Source organism: Apis laboriosa, unplaced genomic scaffold (genome assembly GCF_014066325.1).
Source record: "Apis laboriosa isolate Shangri-la unplaced genomic scaffold, ASM1406632v1 scaffold38_cov145, whole genome shotgun sequence".
Lineage (NCBI taxonomy): Eukaryota > Metazoa > Arthropoda > Insecta > Hymenoptera > Apidae > Apis > Apis laboriosa.
In genome coordinates this window covers 3,248,680-3,269,451 of record NW_025223092.1, presented here as the reverse complement: position 1 = coordinate 3,269,451, position 20,772 = coordinate 3,248,680, and the positions used below count along the sequence as shown (strand labels likewise).

The window sequence follows — 20,772 nt, the reverse complement described above, 5'->3', positions numbered from 1 at the left end:
ATACTTAAGTTTCATTCTTATTTATAGTGAATGCTCCAGTTGAATATTTAGACATTTTTATTCAATACTATTTAAATACTTAAATAATAATATTTATATTGTTGTTATAAAATAATAAATTGCAACACCAGTCTTAATAATGCATATTTTTACGAGATTAAAGCCAATTTTACTGTACAATGAAAGGATTAACTGCTTATTATTTATGATTTATACAAAAAATAATCTTATTAGGCTTATGCATGTGCATATTCAAAAGATTTTAAAATATTTCAAAATTATTTTAATTAAATTTCATTAAATTTAACTAATGTTCATTTTGAACGATGAATTATTTGGAAAATATTAATACAATTAAATAAAATAGTAAAGAAAAGAGATATGTACTATAACATTCCAAATATAAAATGATTGTATTATTTTAGGCTAATCTCTATTTTCATGTTTTGATTTTAATTTTGCAATAAATAATGTATTATTTTTGTATCAAATAAATGTTTTTCTGATTTATGAAGAAGTTTCCAATATTTTTTATATATGCTATATTATATATCTACTGCAAGCAGCAGCTTTTATCTCAGTATCAGCAAACAATAATTGTTGTTTGTTCACCACTATGAGGTGAAAATAATTTTATATTTTCTGCATTCCAATGTAACAATGCACTTTGACATACAACACTCCATACATAAGGAATAAAAAATTCTTCTGGTTGTTCCTCTTCTACATATTTAAATTTTAGTTCTGGAAATTTCTGTAAAATATATAAATAAAATAAATAATATAATTCAATAAAATTAATAAATTATAAAAATTAATAAATCATGATTAATTAATTATAATTTATTTTATGAATAAAATATATTTAAATTAAAAATTTCATTGATCTTTTTATATGATTAATATACTTATTTTATAGCTTTTCCAAATTTTATAAAATATATATACATATTTATGCATGTATTTTAGATAATTAAATATCTATTATAATATACATATATTAACATGCGAAATCTATCAATTAAATAAAATTTCAATAATGCCATAAAAAAAAAATTTAATTTAATCCATGTATGGATTTTTTTAATTCATCATTCAATATATATTTCAAATATTCGTGAATATATTGATTAAAATAGTATCAAACTATCGCTGCTCAACATTTTAACATGTTATAGATCAAAACTTTGTGATAGTTATTTTAGCTTTGCATGGAATGTGTTAACATAATTCAATTAACTAAAATTATATACTAAGAGATTAAACATACCCTTAAACGATCACGTGGCCATTCACTAGTACCTTGCTGAATTGTAGTTAAAACTTGACTTACACCAAGTTGTGATTGATCTTTTTGCTCCAATTTATAAGAAAAGAAATTTATGACCTGATTAATATAATATATTCATTTAAATTTTTTCGTAAAATATAATATAAAATAATAATTTAGAAATGTATAATATGTATAACTATATATTACTATATGTATAACTCATAAGCAAGAAATATAAAATATTCTATATTAAAACTCACAGAATCTATGTTTTGCACAATATCTTGAAATGCTGAATGCATTCTAAATGGTTGAAAAATATCTTTTTTGTACAAAAGAGTATATATTAAATTTGGATTATGTGCAAGTCTATGAGTTAAACAACTATTTATAATCTCTAATACCATTCGTAGAACTTCTTCAAGTATTGTTAAGTCTTGAATCTGAAATTCATGTTTAACATATAGATTATTTATTAATTATTTGCAATGAAATATAAATTATTGTAGAAGATTACCAAGTCTGTGTTTGCTGTTGTTCCATTAATTGTAATAGTAGTATTATCGGAAGAAACAGAAGGCTGCGTACGTATTTTTGTTTCCAATCTAGCATGTTTCTTTGCAAGAGTTTCAAACAAACTTAATAATCTTTGACTAACATAAGGATGTAAAGATGTAAATTGTGCTGACATATTTGCTAAAGCTGCTAAACAATTTGTATGAAGATATTTATCCTGAAAAATTAAAAAAATATTTTGTTATATAATTATATATTAATTTTCTATCATATTTATATTTGTTTTTATATATGTTTACCCTCATTTTAAACATATTATATTGTATGGTTCTTATGACAACAAGTATTAATAGACCTCCTAATGATATTTCACTTATTGATCTTTCTGTATACCAATTTACACCTTTAAGCATCTGAGAATAAATAATTAGTATTAATTAATTCAAAATTTTATATATCTTTGTATAATTTTTTAAATAAAATTAAAATTGATTATTTTAAAATAATACTTACTATTTCATGTATTCTTTTATTAAATGTTTCATCTTCACTTAAAATTAAGAGAATAATAAGAGACATATAAATATGATGGGATGTATTATTTGGAGCATGATATAATATTTGAAGTATTGGTGTTACCTGGTATGTAAAAACATCAATTATAAATTTTATGATATGTTTAAATTTAAATTAATATAATATTTTTAAATAATTAATAATTAATAAATCAATATTTTAAATTTGTTTAAATTTATACTCACTAATAGTTGTATATCTGGTCTTCTCATGATATCTTGTTTTACACTTGAATTCCTATGTAGCAACATGTATAATAATAATGTAACCTCATCCGTGTTTGGTATTTTACATATAGTATTATATAATTTATTTATATTAAATCTAAATGCGCTTTTTCCTTGCATTGTGGAATAATCTTCTAAAATCATATATACATATATATATATACATATATATATGTATTAGTTTATTCATATTTTATTTTTTATATTATTGTAAAATTAATTTATTTAATTAAATATTTTAAAATAAATTGAGAGAAATTAATACTAGCCTTGCATATCTACAAATGTAAAAAGTGCATTCCTATAAGGATTTTGGGTTGCAGTACAATGATTTGTTAATACCAATAAAAGTAATAATGATTGACTAGCAAGAGGTGTTTCTGTATCGCGTTTTCGTTCTTCCTCTTCAGAAGTACCATTACTTGTAACTTGTACATTTTTTAAACTACTACCCATACCCATTGTAATTACATTCCATAATCCAGCTAAAATGTTTCAATAATAAATTATTTTTTCTTTAAACAAAATAATACTTAATATAAAATATAATTAAATTTAATAATTATTTAACAATATATATTACTTAATAATATATTACTAATTTAACAAGAATTTAATAATATATTATTTTATAAAAAGATATAATACAATAATATATAATATATATTATTATTAAACATACCAGCTATACTAAAAACAATACTCCCTCCTGGTTGCTGTGTAAGTAAACCAGGAGGAGCATGTTCTTGCTGCACAAAATTATGTAATAATGTACACACCATTGCTGGAGCATGTTCACTAGAATGTGAATGCATTGCTATTCTGTATATACAGCTATATTCAGCTGCAGTTTGAGAAAATAGTTGTACAGAAAGTAGTACTAATAAACAATTTATAGCTTCTAGATGTACAACATATGTGAATTCACTGTCAAAATAAATTTTTTTTATATAAAATATGATTTTATTTAACATATAATTTTAATATATATATAATATGTAGTATACATACATAATAGAGCTATTGTAATTTACTTACCATAGTGGTACATCTGTTATAATATCAACTAATGCTTCAAAAAGATCTTTTAATCTATAAGATGCATTTGACTGTGTTGGTACTGGTAGTTGTGGTGCTTCTATATGCTTTATCATTTCTTCTTCACCAACTGTTTCAATCAAATATTTTAATATACATCTGACCGCAAACAATGCATTATATGTTTGCCATGCTGATATGATTCTATAAATTATAATTAATTAATAATATAAATGATATAATATATATCCCAGTTTTAAAATATAATATTAAAAATATCATACTTTTGATTTTGCATTGGTGCAAGTAAATTGCTAGCACGCATAAGAGCAACTTGTATCAAACTACCAAAATTACCAGTACTTATATTATTTGCAAGTAATTGTTGACATGAGGAATCCAATCTAGAATCCAATTCTATTTGATCATTTCTTGTAACAGGTGGTCTTATGTTGTAGGATAAAAATGTGTTCCAAAATGGATCATTTGGAAGAATACTTTTTTTCCCACAAAATTTCTCTAAATAAATATTTTTAGATAGATCATCATATCGACTTGGTGTTGTACCCATTGCCTTGTTTTAAACTTCTAAAAGTAAAACATATATTGCATTTTTTTCATAATTAAAAATTTTAACGAAAAGTGATATTTATTTGTAAAACATTTTTTTTATTTTTATTTTATATGAAAAACAATGCCTATTTATTTTTGATAATTTCATATTATAGATTAAATCTATTATATTTTTTAATAAATTGTACATAATTGTAATAAAAATATAATTTATAGATTGCACCATATCACATTCATAAGAGAAAACAAATAAAAAACATTTCAATCACATGAAAACATCATATAACATACTTTGACAATCCAGTGTCATAGAAATTTAATAATTCAATAATACTTTCTAAATATATATATATATTATGCAATTTCCTTTCATACACAATCTTTTTTATGCTCCTACGTATTTTTCGTGTCAAAATTATCATTAAACTTTTTGTACAACACGTTTGTAGGCAATATCAATATAATGAGAAACAGGAAGGAATATAACCTCTTCATATGTCAAATGAGCACTTTACAAATATATAGATAAATCAAAATGAGCGCCATCTTTGTTATTCATTCAATATACATATTCAATTAGTTAATAATAATTTGTAATTGCATTTAATTCTATTATAAAAGTTATTATCAAAAAATAAAAACTAAAATATATATTGAATATAATACATGGAAACTGATTCCACATCATTAAAATGACGTATTAATACGTCATAGTATGGTTGTGCTGATAATCGATTTGAATCTATTTTTTATTCAAATTTATACATATTTTCGATTACATTACAATTACGATACAATTATATCAATTTATATTTTGAATACATGTACTTAATATCTATAGTAATAAATAAAATATTTATTACTATTTAGATCATGATTTATAGTTATAATAAATGAAATCAATATAAAATAATGACACCCTCAATAAAAAATAGATATATTTAATTGCAACATATTCAATTGAATTAAAAAGTTATAATTAACATAATTTTAATAACAATATTATTATATATTATGTATATAAATAAATTTTTTTAAAATAAATATTTAAAAGATATTTATGAAGTTTTATCTACATTAAAAATCTTCATTATTATAATAAAATTACTAAAATGAATCGTTATCATAAAAATTTACGAACCGAAGAATTAAATTTTCAATTTCTAGATATGCTAAAATCTTGTATCAAGGGAATACGAGAACAAGTTAATCTTATTAAGCAATTTCTTAATACACGTAAGAAAGAATTAATTCAAGAAAATAGGTTAGTTTATAATATTTATAATAAAAAGTGTTTTGAATAACATAAAAATTTAAATTTAAATTTAATTCAGAAATAACGTTTAATAATCGTATTAAAAGCAAATTTTTTTTAAATTTTAATTTCTTTCTATATATATATAATTCTATATAATTTTAAATAATTAATAATAAAAAAGAAATCTTTTGAAATTAGAATTATAACATTATTAACAAATAATTATTTATAAGTTTGAAAATAATAATTATATCAGATTTGTCTTACTTTTTTGCGAATAGTCCGGAGAATAAGAAAATCAGTGACGCCGCTGTAAATTACATTCACATGTTCCACAAGTATATTTTAGAAGAGCTCATAAATATGGAACAACTATGCGAAGAGACTTTCATACGTTTGAACATTGACTTAATAACATCAATAAAAGGTCGCATGCAACCACCATCTTATATATCTCCGGAAGAGATGAGAAAATCTTGTCAAATATATCATGATATATTTGAAGAACCAGAGGATGATGAATTGTGTCATTGTACTTGGAAGAATAAAACTATATGGAATCTTGATGATACCCAAAATATCTTGAAACAACCAAGAAAAGAAGAACGAACGGAATTCGATGAGCATGATTTGAAATTTATGCAAGATATTATTTGGTTAAGAACAAGTATGTTCTCCTTGCCAAAAAAACGAATTGATTTGTAGGTAACTTCTTTAATCTATTATTTCTTTAAGATATTTCATTCTATTTCAATGTTCTTTCTAATCTAATCCAAATTTAAATTGCTTAAAACTATGTAAATAAACTTTCACCAACATATACCAACTTTTATATTTTGGCCTCTAAAATTAATCGGACTCTTCAAAAATGTCCTATGAATATATATTAGTATATATAGAGAAATAATAATATAAATAAACATAATTACAAAATAAAATTGATAAATATTAATTATTTGCATTATTAAAAAAATTAATATTCAATTTGAAAATAATTTTAATAAATATTGTATTTAAAATTAATATTTGATATTGAGATAAGAATACATATAAATATATACATATATATTTTATTTATTAATTTACTTTTTTATTTATTAATTTATTATTAATATTATTAATAATAATAATTTTTTTTAAAAGGAATGATCCTGTTTTCAAACTTGTTACTGATATAACTGATATAAATGATATTCAACCGTCATCAATCGTAGAGTTCCTTCAGTTTCTTAAGCAGAAGGAAGTTTACACTGTTTCCTCTCTGAAAGATGAATTCTCAAAATTGAACAACTTAAAATTTGTTGATGGAGAATTTAAAATTAATGATGTTTGGACAAAAGTTTTAGATCTTTATGGACGTCAATATAGTTCAAAGTGGCATTTAGTTCTTCGCCCACAAATCGAAAAAATTGCAAAGAAACGTTCGATACCTTTGTTACAATTGAATGCACGCGCAACTTTTGATTTCATATCGAACGTTACGATGATAAATTTTATATTATCGAAAACAGATTTAATTCCTCTTTTGACAAACAAACACGATGCTATTTGGTTAAAAAGTTTGAAGTTACAATTTCAAAAAATCGAACAGAAATCTGCAGCTGCGACACTAATACAAGCTCATTGGCGTGGATATTGGGTAAATATTATTTTTGTTGGACAAGTTTAATCCACTTTCACTTATTTTTAGATTTTAATGAAATAAAATTAAGCACTAAGGAAAATAAAATAGAAATAGAAGATAAAAATAAAAAAATTAAATATATCTAATCAATTCCATTTTTAGTTACGAAAAAAGAAAATAGAATCGGCACGTCTTTACATAGCCGCCAGTCTCATATGGTTTTTCTGGATTTCGTTAAAAACAAGGAGGGAAATGCATCGACGTTATCTAAAAAAAATGCTGGGTTTTTTGCAAGAAACTCGGGATCTTACTCAAAAACTTAGTATAGAATTCGATTCGATGGTACTACAACCGCACATAGTTGTACACCTACCGTCCATGGGTTATCCCTTAGAATTACGCCAAATACTCAATCCAAAATTGTTACCCATTTATCAAAATATTATGTTATTGCGAATCTGTTTCGTTCGCAATCTAAACACCGAGGTGATCTACATCCTACCCGTGAAGCCTGTCAAAGACATATTAATAATGTACAACGATTTCATTGAGTCCATATCACCTTCCGAAGAAATCGCGAAACGAATCACATTCATCGCTCTTTCGCAAATGGATACATTTAAAAAACTTACTTTAAATGTATCCAGGATCCTTCATTGTTCCCAAGAATCAATTAACGAGATCAAGAACAAGATCGAGGGAAAATTGGCTTACTTCTTGCCTTACATTGTCGACGAATGTGACATGAGATTGGCCGGTACTCTGAACCTTCCTTTATTGAGTCCCGACATGGAGGCGCAAAGAATACTTCTAAACGCCTCCAATATGTGTGAGATAATCGAGAATCTTGGCCTCTCTCAACCACCACACAGAAGGCATATAACAGACTTTGAAAATCTTTGCTCCTCTTTATCCGAGTTAATGGTCCTTCATACCGAAATTAGCACGTGGTTGTTCAAATTGAATTACGGTATAGCGGGCAAGCATTGCGGATTTTTTCTGATCAATCACATCAGCGTTCCGTTCATGCCGCAGTTAAGGCGGGAACGGGAAAAGTTTGAGGACATTTGGGAAATTCAATCGAGTGTGCGAGATGAGTATCTTAAGAAAATGAAGAACCATATACCGTTAGTTATACGGAGCGTGACACGATTATCGAGAATATATGCTAATTGGGATAAGTTTTATGAACATGTGCAAAAATTTGGATGCATAATCCAAGCAATTCCGCCTGATTCCGAATCGATTCAACTTTCTTTGTTTATCCCAGCGAAAGTGACCAAAAAGGGACCTAAATGGTTGGGTAGCGCCAATAGAATAAACTTAGGTATCATTTTATATATTTATACATTTATCAAACATGAAATATTTTCTACTTTTTTAACATAATTATGAGTTTACAAATGAAAATAAAATAAATTTTTTATTATGATATAAAAATAGTCAGTATATGAAAATCAAGTTTTTTTTAAAAAAACGTAATATTAACGGAAATAGATTTCAAAAATTTAATTCATGAATAAAATAATGAATAAAATTAATGAATAAAAAAATATTCTTTTGTGATTTATAAATGTCTTATTTTATTAACAGAATCGATATATGGTACAACTATTTATATGTTACCTCAAACTTCTGTGGACATTTCAAATTTACAACCAATAGTGAACAAATTTGCTAAAGATATACAAAATAGAGGATACTTTGGTTATTTAAGTGTCGATTGTTATTGCTATATGCATAAGCAAGAGGAGAGATTAATCATATTAATATTAAACGTATTTCCTTATTATACCCCTTTGCAAAGTTATATCGAGTGGATGAAATTTGCAATTAATGGATGGTATAAGTAAGTAAAATAAATCGATTTAAAAAATCTTTTTTTAAATTAAAAAATATTTATATCTGTAATTTTTAATCAATAATTTTTTTGAAAGGATTTGTTAAAATTTATTTATTTAATAATTTCATTATATTCAATAAAAATAAATTTTATTGTGCAATTTTTAATATTATCTTTTCTAAAGTGTTCTTTTGAAAGAATTTTTTAAATTCCATTTTATATTTAAATAGTGTTGACAAAGATAATTTTATCAGCGATATTGCAATAGCTTCGCAAATGGAAAAAAGAAAATCATCTCTCTTATTAACAAATAAAACAGTGGAATGGGATGAAACTGTAGAAAGATTTGCAGTTGCAATTACTCAACTACATCATAGTAGATTTTCCAATTATAAATGGCATAATCTCAAAAGTTTATTCGAATCATGTGATGTACGTTTATTTACTATTTTTTTTTTTATGCAATACATTTCACTTCTTTTTATCCATCATAATATTTTTTTTTTTAATTTAAAAAATTCATTTTCGAGTTACAGATTTTTTATGATAGAGTAAAAAAACAAGGGTGTAACATACTTCTACACGATGGAGAAATTCGAAGTCTTGCTCAGATGGTCGCTGTTAGTCCTGCTATGAGCAATACATTGAAAATGATACATAAATGTTTGGAAAAATTGCATATAACTTTGTTAATGAAAACGAAGCATAAGCCAGAAACAAATTTACCAATTCTTAGTGACTACTTCTTAAAACTTTCACTCAGCTATAGTGATTATATTACCGACAAATGTCTAAATTTGTCGTAAATTATCATGAATTATCCATCAATATATATATTATTATTTTTTTATTGATAATATAGAATATAATAGATTTTTGGCTTTGAATATTTATTTTGTAATTCATTCAATTCATTAAATTTTGTTTCTTTATTATTTATATCATACATAATAATTTATTCATATAGTGATTAATATGATTATTCATCTTATTATAATAATTAAAAGTACTCATTACTTCATATTTAAGATTTACATATATAAACAGACAGACTATAGATTTATGAATCATTAAATGTTGCTAAATTCTCACATATGAATCGTAAAACAATAAATTAGTTTGAAATAATATATTTCATCAAATTTTAACAAAGATTATGCATTTGTTATCAGTAAATTCTCATAATTTAATGATAAACGATGATTCAGTATTATTATTGGTTCATAAGGATCAAAAATTGCCTATTTATGTTAACTTCATTATTGGTGGACTATCAGGGTAAAATGTTCAATATTTTTTATATTTTATATTTTTTTGTTGATATTTGAAGATTTAAATTTAATTTTTTATTTTAAAATTTTAATAAGAATTTTTATATTTATATTATATTATATTTATAATTAATAAAATATATTAGAACAATTCATTTTCTAATTTATATTTAATATAAATATAAAATATAAAAATATAACAAATATAAAAATTCTTTTCATTTAAAATTAATTTAAAATTTTTTAAAAATTTTAAATATGAAAAGTTTTCTATCTTTAATTTCTTTAATTCTATTTATCTTTAATTTTTTAATTCTGACCTTTTATTTTCACATGTCATGCAGTGTCATATCACAAACTTCAGTGTATCCTATGGATTTAGCCAAATTACGTATGCAAATTACACGTACATCTTTGCAAGAGACAATAAAACAGACTTTAAAGGAAGTTGGAATTCGGGGATTTTATGTTGGTTGGACTGCAGCTATTCTTCGACAATTAACATATAGCACTGCAAGGCTTGGCTGCTATACTACATTATATGATTTAGCCCAGTAAATATATTATGTCTAATTTAATTAATTAATCCTATATTAATCCTTAATAAAGTAATTTGATTTTTTAGAAAATATTTTTTTTCATATTTTTTTTAAATATTAATTATATATATTTATATAAATCATTTATCATATATAATAATTCATCGTAATTGTAAATATTATAAGATTACGAATTAATTAAAGAAAACTAAAATTTGAAATTTAGGGGTTATTTTGGTCGTTTAAATTATGCTACAATGCTCGGTATTGGAATGCTGTCTGGTACTGTTGGTGCATTTGTTGGGACACCGTCCGATTTGATTTTAGTTCGTATGGTAGGTGACCTACAATTACCTCCTGGTGAGTATTTTTCTTAAATTAAGTAATAAGTTTCATCCTTGTTTTCTAAAGAATATATGAAAATTTTATTTATGCAAAGTATCTATGTAAATAAACTATAATAATAATTATTATAAGTAACATAAACAAAATTTCAATTAAAGAGAGTTGAGAAAAAAATTAAAAAGAATCTTTTAAATGTTATATGAAATAATTCATATTCAATTTAATATTATAAGATAAATAATTTATAGAATTTTCAAATCTACATTAATATTTTTTTCATGAATAGATATATAGGTATATAGATTATGTAAATTCTATTAATTAGGAAAAAAGAAAAGAAAAAAAAAAATTTTCAATCATATATTGCTATAGAAAATACTTGTTTTTTATGATATTTTATTGAATTAATTAATATAATAATGAAAAAAGAATAAGATATTAAAATAATACAAATAAATAAATATTTTTTGACGAAGTTTGATCTTCTTTTTTTTTTTGATTAAAAAATATTGAAAAAACATAAATTAAAGAATGAATTTTTAGAGAAACGACGGAATTACAGAAATGCTTTCGCCGGATTAATTACTATTTATAAAACGGAGGGTATTGGTAGATTATGGAGAGGAGCTGTACCAACGATGACTAGAGGGGCACTTGTGAATGGAACTCAATTGGGCACCTACAGTAGAGCGAAAGTATCATTACTAGATACTGGTATATGAATTATAATAGCTTATCAATTTTAGAAAAATATCTTATCAATCGAATAGATTTGCAAAATAATTAATTTATTACTTATTTAATTAATTTTTGAAAATTAATTTTTTTAAGTTTTAATTTAAAGCTTAAAAAATTTTTAAAGATTGAAAATTAAATTAAATAAATTAATGTAATAAAGTATTATTTTTATTTCTTTTATTTATAAAAAATGATTTATTAATTTTTAATGAATGATTACAAAAAGTTTAAATTATTAGAATTAATTTTCATAATTCGTATAATTCAATTATAAAAAAACAAAATTAATTATATATATATATATATATATATATATATATTTATATAATTACGTGTAATATTAATAACTATAGGTCTCTTTGAAGAAGGTTTATGGTTGTCATTTGTCGCATCAATGATCTCTGGAACAGTGATGTGTTTAGCATCACTTCCTGTGGATGTAGTTAAAACTAAGTAATTCTTAGAATTTTATTATATTTTAATAATTATTATATTTATTTATTGATAAAAAATATTCTTGTTTTTTATTCGTTACAGAGTACAAAATTGGGCTTTACCTACAAAACCACCAAGCTTACCTCGGATGTTAGTCATAACAATGAAAGAGGAAGGAATATTTGCACTGTACCGTGGATGGTTTCCATATTATATTAGATCAGCTCCTTATGCCGTGATTACTATGATATGCCTTGAACAGTTTAAATACGCATATAATATGTTCTTTGTAAGAGACGATTAGATTTCGAATTTTATTTTGATAAATAATATCGCAAAAAAGATTATGAATAACGCGTGCTAAAAAAAAGATTTTATTCTATTATTTTCCCCTTTAATTACATGTTTCGTTGTTTACAATCTAAATAGAATAATACTTTGATAATAATTAATAGAATAATTTAATGTAATAATGAATATAGGATTCTTTGATTTTGTAATTTTGTAGAAATATATTAATATTATAATTTTGTTTATAACACAAAATATAATATTACAATATGATTTGCAAATAAACTATAATCTTAAATTGAAACATTAACCATTATATCTTTAATAGTTTATATAATTATATGATATAAAAAATATGATAATGATAATAATAGTAAAATATTAGATAATATTTTATTATAATATAAAGTGATAAATTAATAATAAATAAATATGTAAATTAATAAATTAAAATTATTTTTCAATTTAAAAGTTTTTCTTTTTTATGTGAGTATAAATAAGAACACAAATATTTAATTCAATTAAATTTTTTTTATCAAAAAATTAACATATATATATATACGTACACAAATATTAATATTTATCTACATAAAATACCATCTATATAAATTTGCTATTTGTTCATTAATTATAAATGTTAAAACAGTATGTGGACCTATTTTGCAATAGGTAGGCCAGAAACCTTTCCAAAGTGCAAAAAATCCTTCAGTCTTCGTTATCGTTATCAACATTGTTATCAAACCAGGTGGTTTTGCTACACCTTTTAAGGTTTGTATTCTGAAAATATGACATAAACGATGTGTATTAATGAAACGATGCTAAATTTCTTTAATTAATTTTAAATTAAAGATGTAATTATAATATTTCATAATCAAAAGAATAATAAGAGATGTAAATCATCAATTATAATAAATAAATTTTATATAAAGAAATTTTTGGCCATCGAATTAAAATTATATAAAAAAATTTTATTCTTTTATATCTATTAATTATAAATATGAATATGAAATATGAATATAATGAAAAATATAATATTTGAAAAATATAAATATTCATAAGTTTTAAGTCATATTATAAAGAATTATTAACATAATTCATAAATATAAAAATCAATATCATTTTACCTTGTTTTAGCTATATCAAATGGCATAGAATTGAAGGTAGTAAGGAATCCAGACAACATTGATGCAAAAAAATGTAATTCAACACTTTCCGGGATATCCACTGTATAAAAAATGTATATAATATTTCTATTTATATTAATTCATTTATATGTAATATATTTGATATATTTTCTTTTAGAAAAAAGAAATAATAAATGAGAAAATTAAGAAATTCATAATAACATTTTGTCGCTATTAAAAATTTTGCTTGACTGTATGTTGCAAGCTGAGAGATATTAACAATCACTGCTCGACCCATTGTTGCTACGCTTCCTCTCCAAAGAGTGGTAATTCCTTCTTCCTTAGCTATCCTCGCGAATGCGTTAAATACATTTTTGTAATTTCTTCTCTGTTCTATAAAAACAGAATATATACAATTTAACAAATTAAACAATTTACTGAATTGAATAAAATTAATTAGTTTGTATGTTTTTTTTGTTACGTACCAAAAAAATATGAATAATTTATTGAATGAACATATTATTTATTTCAATCTTTTAAAAGTATTTATCAATTATTAGATATATGATTTATCTTTTTCTCAAAATTATTTAATATTAAAAAGATTTAATGATGATTAAGAAAATATTGAAGATAGAAAAAAAATTTTTAGGAAAAAAATATAGATATTTAATTATATGAAATAATTCCAATATGTAATAAAAATGATGTATAATTAAATAATTTAAATAACCTTTTGGCAATCTACCATCGGAAGTCATTCTTACGAGAACAACTTCTGCTGGTGTACCAATAAAGGCTCCCGAAGCTCCAGCCGTAGCTGCCATTAGAGCTAATGTACCAAAATTGGGTTTCGTTGTGTATTTCGACCTATTAAAGGTATTTTTAATTTAAATCAATGAATTTTTAAAATAGTATGTAAATTTTTAAATAATATAAAATAGCTCGATATATTCATAGATGATTTAATTTTAAAATAAATATTTTCTTTTTTAAATATTTACTCACTTCCAATATTCTTGTAGTTGATTATAAATACCAAGTCTTACAGTGGTGTACGTTGCCTGTCGTAAGAGACCAGCGCTAAGGCCTGAATAAAATTTCAAAATTGACTCTTCTCTGTATATGGAAGCAATTACATTAAAGAGCGAAGTCTTTTCCTTTTGTACTTGGATCCGGGTTTTTATTACATCCATGGGATGAACTACACAGGTTGCTGCCATACTATAATTTTTCATGTATGTATTATATGATTTATATTAAAATTAAACAAATGATAAAATCTCTTAAAATGTAAATAATTAAATAATTAAATTTACACTTATACATACCTTATATTTACACATACTTAGATATATGTTTATTTTTTTTATTTATAATAATACTTAATTTAGAACATATTAAAAAATAATAAAGTATTTAAAATTATGATAATTTACCCTGAAAGACCAGCATTTATAAAAGTAAATACTGGAGGTAGTCGCTCTTTTTTCTTTTCTGACATTTTCAATATTTTTCAAATTCTTGAATAAATGTATATAAATAATATAAGTAATAATTCTTCGATAAAAAATATATTGTTAATATTTCTTGTAATAATATCTATAAAATTGTCATGTAAAAGTTGCAAAAATATAAATCATAATAATTAAAAACACATATGAACACAAACAGTACACAATAGTATTGCATATTAACCTAACAATAAAATGACATATATGATAAAATATTATAAATGTGGTTCATAACCACTTGTATATATTTATATAATAGAATATTAATCTTAAAAATTAAAAGATTGAACATATATATATATATATCGTTTATAAAATTTCTCTATATATTGATAGATTTTCTATCTTGATTAATAGAATCAATTTTTTAAATAAATAAAAAATTGAATAAAAAAGTAATAAGGATATTTTTATAAAATTTTTGAATATTATAAAATATAAAAATATTTTAAAAAATATAAATTTTCTTTTTATGAATCGAAGAAGATAATTTATTTTCATCATTTATCTTCGATTTTAAAATCACTAATTTTTATGTGTCATTTATTTTTAATTCAAAAGTTGGTAATAATATAATTTTATTTTATTCAGGCTCAGTGTAAATTGTGCGAGTTTTTTGATATTTAAAGATTTTAATTAAGTAAAATAAAATTTAAGTAAAATGCATGAAAAATAATTAAATTATTTCTGATATTTTTTTATTTTAAATAATATTTTATTTTCTATCCAATACTCATTGTAACAATTTATTTTTGAATTTAATTTCATCTTTGAAAATCTGTTAAAGTTAAATATACATTTTTCTTAATCTCTATAATTTTTAAATATTTAAAAATTGCTTAAAATTATATATATTTTAAAAATATTTTAAAAATAGTTTATTATTGATTATACGTCAAATTAAAATAAAATTTATTACTCAAATGAATGTAATTAAAATACAATTTATCACGACTTAAATTTCTTAAAATTTTTACTTCTATAAATCTATATATATATATATAATGCTTTCAAAAAAATATATGCTTCTACATTTCGCTTTTCACACATACGAAGTAAATATTATTTTACTAGATTTTCAATTAATAGGATTAAAATTAAACATTGGAATTCTTCTGTTACACATAACAGATTTTTTCCTCGGGAACAAATTTTGCATATCTATGAGTTTTCCGTTTTCTTTTAGGTTTTGTAACGATTGTTTCTTCTTTTTTCTTCGGTGATAGTAAGCCCATTTGTTCTTTGCATTTCTATAATTTGAAATTTAAATTTCAATATAATTCAAGATTAAACTTTTTTATTATATAATTATTACACAATAGAATAATAAATTAGTACAATATTTTATATACCTTTACTGCCTTAAGAATTGGATAAAGCGGTCTCACTCCTTTAGATTCGTTTACAACTTCTTCCGCATAATCGAGAATCTTTTTATTTTCTATATCAATAATCTTTTTCACAATTGGAGTTTCATCTTCGTCAAGTTTCGCTTGTCTTCTTTCTTCTTCTTTCTCGCTCTGATAGAGGAAACGAAAATTGTTTCTAAATTCTGATTATTACGTTAATAAAATAATTTTAATTCCTTTTCTCGTACGGATACTTACAATATATTTTTTTATCTCTTCTCCATATTCTACTTTTTTGTTCCAATTTTTCTTTTGCTCCTCGATTTCCACTTCCCTATCGTATTCATTAGTTTTATACCTTTGCATCATTTCCCACATCTTCATATCTTCATCTTCTTGAAGTTGTTTCAACTTTGTATTTATACGTTCCGTCCGAAAATCTTTTATCTCCTTTAACACTTTTTCATGATTTTCTTTTCGTATCTTTTGATTCTTCTGATAATTTTCCTCTTGCTCTTCTTGAGCTTTTTTTAAAAGTCGTTCCTCATTAGCTAATTTTTCATTCAAAATAATACGATACTTATCGAACTGGTCGTCTGTTTAAAAATAATTAATCGTTAAATATATAATTGAAATTTTTGTTTCATTTATTTATTTATTAAAGAAAAAAATTTAGAAAAATGTAGATTTTAATAAAAGTCAATTACATATTTGTTGGGCGTGATGCTCTTTCTCTTCTTTCTCTTTTAATTTTAGTGATTTATGAAGCTTTTGAATTCGCAATTGAGCATTTCGATAGATCTCAATTGCTCGATCCTCAAATTTGTCTTCGTGTTCAAGCTCGAGATCAAATTGTTTCTTGTCCTCTATAGCTTCTTTGAAAAATTGTTTTAATTTCTCTTTTTTGTTTTGCAACTACAAATTATTAATCTATAAGAAATAATAATAATACAAAAAAAAAATAATACATGTAAATATTAAATTTTTCTCTTCTAACTTGTTGTGCTTCGTATTCCTTTATATCTTGCAAAAATTTATTCATATTTATTTGATCTTGTTTCTCAAGTTCGAATCTTTTTTTTTTCTTTATTTCCTCGATATTTTTAATTTCTTCTATTCTAAAAATTAACAAACAATTATTCTATTGAAGTGAATATATACACATATATAATAAATGGATGTGTGTAAAAATTTACTGTTTCTTTAATTCGGTAGCATAATTTCTTTTTTCCTCCCTCTGCTTTTCCATCTTTTCTTTCGTTTCTTCTTCGTACTTTGCTACGTCTTCTTTCAATTTATTCACATAGGCATCTTCCTCATCTTTATCTATTTTTTTAAGAGTTTCTCGAAATTTTATTTGAGCATCCAATTCTCTAAAGCACTATTGAAATTATAATAAACACAATCCCAAATCTAATCTATTATATATTAATTTCAAAAAGAGAAATTATAAAAGAAGGAACTAAATGGAAATTGAAATATTTTTTATTTAAATTTATTATTTATTCAAAATCATGATCTCCATATTTTTTTATTTAATATTGACATATATTAATTATTTTTATATCATATTATATTATGATATTTCTAATAATAGTAAATACCTCGGAAACCAGAAGACCTTGATTAATTTGTTTGCACATCGGCTTTTTGTAAAAAATGAATCTTTTTGCTTGTTTTATTATTTCTTCCCTTTCCGCTGCTTTTTTCTCAGCAGCTTCCTTTACGAATCTTTCTCTTTCTTCTTTTTCTTTTCGTTCTCTTGCCAATCGTTCCTCTATTCTTCTTCTTTTAAAAATCTATTGAGAAATAATAATTTTATTTTATTATTATATTTACGACTAAACTATTTAAATTATTGTTCAAAAGAGTTTTAATAATTTTTAATATATTACTATTATATGATATATCATGGCAAAGAAAAAAAAATATTTAATATATATTGTATATATATAATTCTAAATAATCGGAATAGATTCTTTAATATTTGTTCAATTTATCTCGATAAATACTTTCATTTTTCTTCTATTTTTATGTAGAATTCTAGTAACTATACTAAAATAAATAAGTATTGAAAATTTATAGTATAAACAATTGCAAATAAAAATAATTAAATAAAAAGTGTCTCTCTTTAAAATTATTTTAAAACATTTTTAAAGATCACAATCCAAATTAAAAAAAATTTAATTATTATTAATTAAAATTTAAAAATTTTTTCGAATAATTTGATTCTCGATCGATATTAAAAACGTAATATGTTTTCAAAAAATAATATATTTTATAGGAATAATATGAAAATTGAATTACGAAAGAAAAATTAAAAAAATATAGCTTAGAATAAAAGTTAAGAAATTCGAAACATACTTCTTTGGTAGATGTTATAGCACTTTCTTTTTTTTTCAATTCTTCTTCAATATCTAATTTCTGTTCGTCCTTTTCTACTTCTTCTTTAATAGTTAATTTTTTTTCTTTTTTATTCTCTTCCTTTTCCAATTCTTCTTTGACATCTAATTTTTTTTCTTCCTTATTCTCTTCTTTTTCCAATTCTTCTTTAACATCTAATTTTTTTTCTTCCTCATTATTCTCTTCCTTTTTCAATTCTTTTTCAGGATTTGATATTTTTTTCTCCTCATTCTCTTCCTTCTTTTTTTCTTTTACAACATTTAATTTTATATTATCCTTTTTCTTGTTTGATGGATTTGCACGAATTGAACGTTGCAAATATTTTGGATTTATTTCTTCTACACCACTTTTTGATATCTGATAAAAAGATTTTTATTATAAGAATTATTTATATAATTTTATATAAAAATCGCTAAAATTAATAAATTATTTTCAATTTAATCAAAGAATTTATTTTATTATTTACTTGAACTAAAAAATAAAAAGTCAGGATAAATAAGAAAATAACTTACTTTAACACTTTTCATGGGTTTTACATTTTGGCGATATAGGCAAGTGGTAGGTTTCACAGTTTCAATTATTTGATTTTGTACCATAATTATAATTTCTTTAATACGGGATAAATATTATTGTTTATATAATAATACAATAAATTGTAAAATAATAAATTGATAAAATTAATATAAGTAATTATTATAAGTGACAAGATATGGTTTCTTTCGTTACTGATATTGCAGATAACTTTAAACAGCGCAATCGTTGTCTTGGAAACTAAATTAAAATCAATCGATAAGATTTAATACTATTACAATTTTGATAAAGATCATATAAAATCATTTATTATTATTATAAAATATAATATAAATATTTTTTTCGTTAAAAATTTAAGTATTTTAAATTGACAAAATAGACATTCAATTACATTAAAATTAATTTCATATAATAAAAAAAAACTTTATGCAAAAATATATAATATGCATGAAATAAATATTATTTAGATATAAAATTTCATAATCATATTCCTTTTTCTTCTGTATATTTAAATTAATAAATAAATTCAATAGATATAAAGATTTTTTAATAATATATTTTAAATATTGATTAATAAGAATATTTATTCATCGATTAATATATTTTTATATTTTATTATTATTTATATTTTTATATGTACATATTTTTATATATACATTATATTTTTTAAAATTGCATATGGTAAAATATTTTTATAAAATATAAAAAAAAAATATGATTCTATTAATGTGAATAAAGTTGTTATATTATTAAATAATAATAAATTAAATAAAGTATGTTATATTATTAAATAATAATTAAAATTTAACATTACAATTTTTAATTAATAATCAAAAAAGAAAATAATATTTCATCAGATATTGGAGACGTGCATCTCTCTAGTATGCATTAATTTTTCATAGGAAATATAGAAAAGGAGAGCAACGAATAAAGAAGGATGGAGATAGAATAAAAATTAGGGAATCAGCGCCATCTTCAGAGTGCCGCAAATGAAACACATATAAATAAAGAGAGCAAATAATAAGAGAAGGACAGAGATAAAGTAGGAATCAACTATCAGCGCCATCTCTTATATATCAGCAACACTTCTTTGAAAAGTAGTAGTAGATATGGAAGATTAAGAATAGACCGCTAGTGCCATCTCTTAAATAGCAAAGGTAGGATAAAGTAGATTAGGAATTAACAACTAGTGCCATCTCTCGAATACTAAAATAAGATAAAGTAGAATGGGAATTGAGAAATAGCGCCATCTCTTTATTATTCCCAGAAACTATTCTTGAAAAAGTGTCGTTAATATTCGAGAG

The 20,772-nt window shown here is 22.6% G+C and overlaps 5 protein-coding genes across 6 annotated transcripts; 2 read left to right on the top strand and 3 right to left on the bottom strand.

Moving 5' to 3' along the window:
• Positions 1–440: 440 nt before the first annotated feature.
• On the bottom strand, positions 441–4,837 carry LOC122715531 (dymeclin). 2 transcript variants are annotated; one of them, XM_043937799.1, is made up of 12 exons: positions 4,495–4,837; positions 3,915–4,218; positions 3,631–3,834; positions 3,275–3,519; positions 2,862–3,077; positions 2,551–2,726; positions 2,303–2,428; positions 2,089–2,202; positions 1,791–2,006; positions 1,534–1,716; positions 1,271–1,387; positions 441–754 (listed from the first exon to the last, which is right to left on the bottom strand). In XM_043937799.1, exons 2-12 carry the CDS (start codon positions 4,199–4,201, stop codon positions 584–586), a joined length of 2,055 nt encoding a protein of 684 aa, XP_043793734.1. In that variant the 5' UTR covers positions 4,202–4,218; positions 4,495–4,837; the 3' UTR covers positions 441–583. The 2 variants fall into 2 exon arrangements, with proteins under 2 accessions (XP_043793734.1, XP_043793735.1); XM_043937800.1 differs by having other exon boundaries at positions 4,691–4,837.
• Positions 4,838–5,315: 478 nt separating this feature from the next.
• On the top strand, positions 5,316–9,734 carry LOC122715575 (IQ motif-containing protein H-like). The gene is made up of 7 exons (XM_043937858.1): positions 5,316–5,471; positions 5,750–6,162; positions 6,605–7,100; positions 7,248–8,412; positions 8,679–8,934; positions 9,159–9,360; positions 9,465–9,734. The coding sequence occupies exons 1-7, from the start codon at positions 5,316–5,318 to the stop codon at positions 9,732–9,734; spliced, it is 2,958 nt and encodes a 985-aa protein (XP_043793793.1).
• Positions 9,735–10,117: 383 nt separating this feature from the next.
• Positions 10,118–12,560, top strand: LOC122715574 (mitochondrial 2-oxoglutarate/malate carrier protein-like). The gene is made up of 6 exons (XM_043937857.1): positions 10,118–10,206; positions 10,544–10,753; positions 10,965–11,098; positions 11,627–11,797; positions 12,175–12,274; positions 12,359–12,560. Exons 1-6 carry the CDS (start codon positions 10,118–10,120, stop codon positions 12,558–12,560), a joined length of 906 nt encoding a protein of 301 aa, XP_043793792.1.
• Positions 12,561–13,131: 571 nt separating this feature from the next.
• LOC122715538 (mitochondrial 2-oxoglutarate/malate carrier protein-like) lies at positions 13,132–14,926 on the bottom strand. The gene is made up of 5 exons (XM_043937806.1): positions 14,680–14,926; positions 14,405–14,541; positions 13,894–14,064; positions 13,672–13,771; positions 13,132–13,324 (listed from the first exon to the last, which is right to left on the bottom strand). Exons 1-5 carry the CDS (start codon positions 14,907–14,909, stop codon positions 13,132–13,134), a joined length of 831 nt encoding a protein of 276 aa, XP_043793741.1. The 5' UTR covers positions 14,910–14,926.
• A 1,219-nt stretch (positions 14,927–16,145) lies between these two features.
• Positions 16,146–19,101, bottom strand: LOC122715567 (golgin subfamily A member 6-like protein 22). The gene is made up of 8 exons (XM_043937844.1): positions 18,899–19,101; positions 18,139–18,333; positions 17,731–17,915; positions 17,532–17,652; positions 17,242–17,449; positions 16,793–17,130; positions 16,538–16,705; positions 16,146–16,435 (listed from the first exon to the last, which is right to left on the bottom strand). The coding sequence occupies exons 2-8, from the start codon at positions 18,175–18,177 to the stop codon at positions 16,304–16,306; spliced, it is 1,191 nt and encodes a 396-aa protein (XP_043793779.1). The 5' UTR covers positions 18,178–18,333; positions 18,899–19,101; the 3' UTR covers positions 16,146–16,303.
• Positions 19,102–20,772: the final 1,671 nt, after the last annotated feature.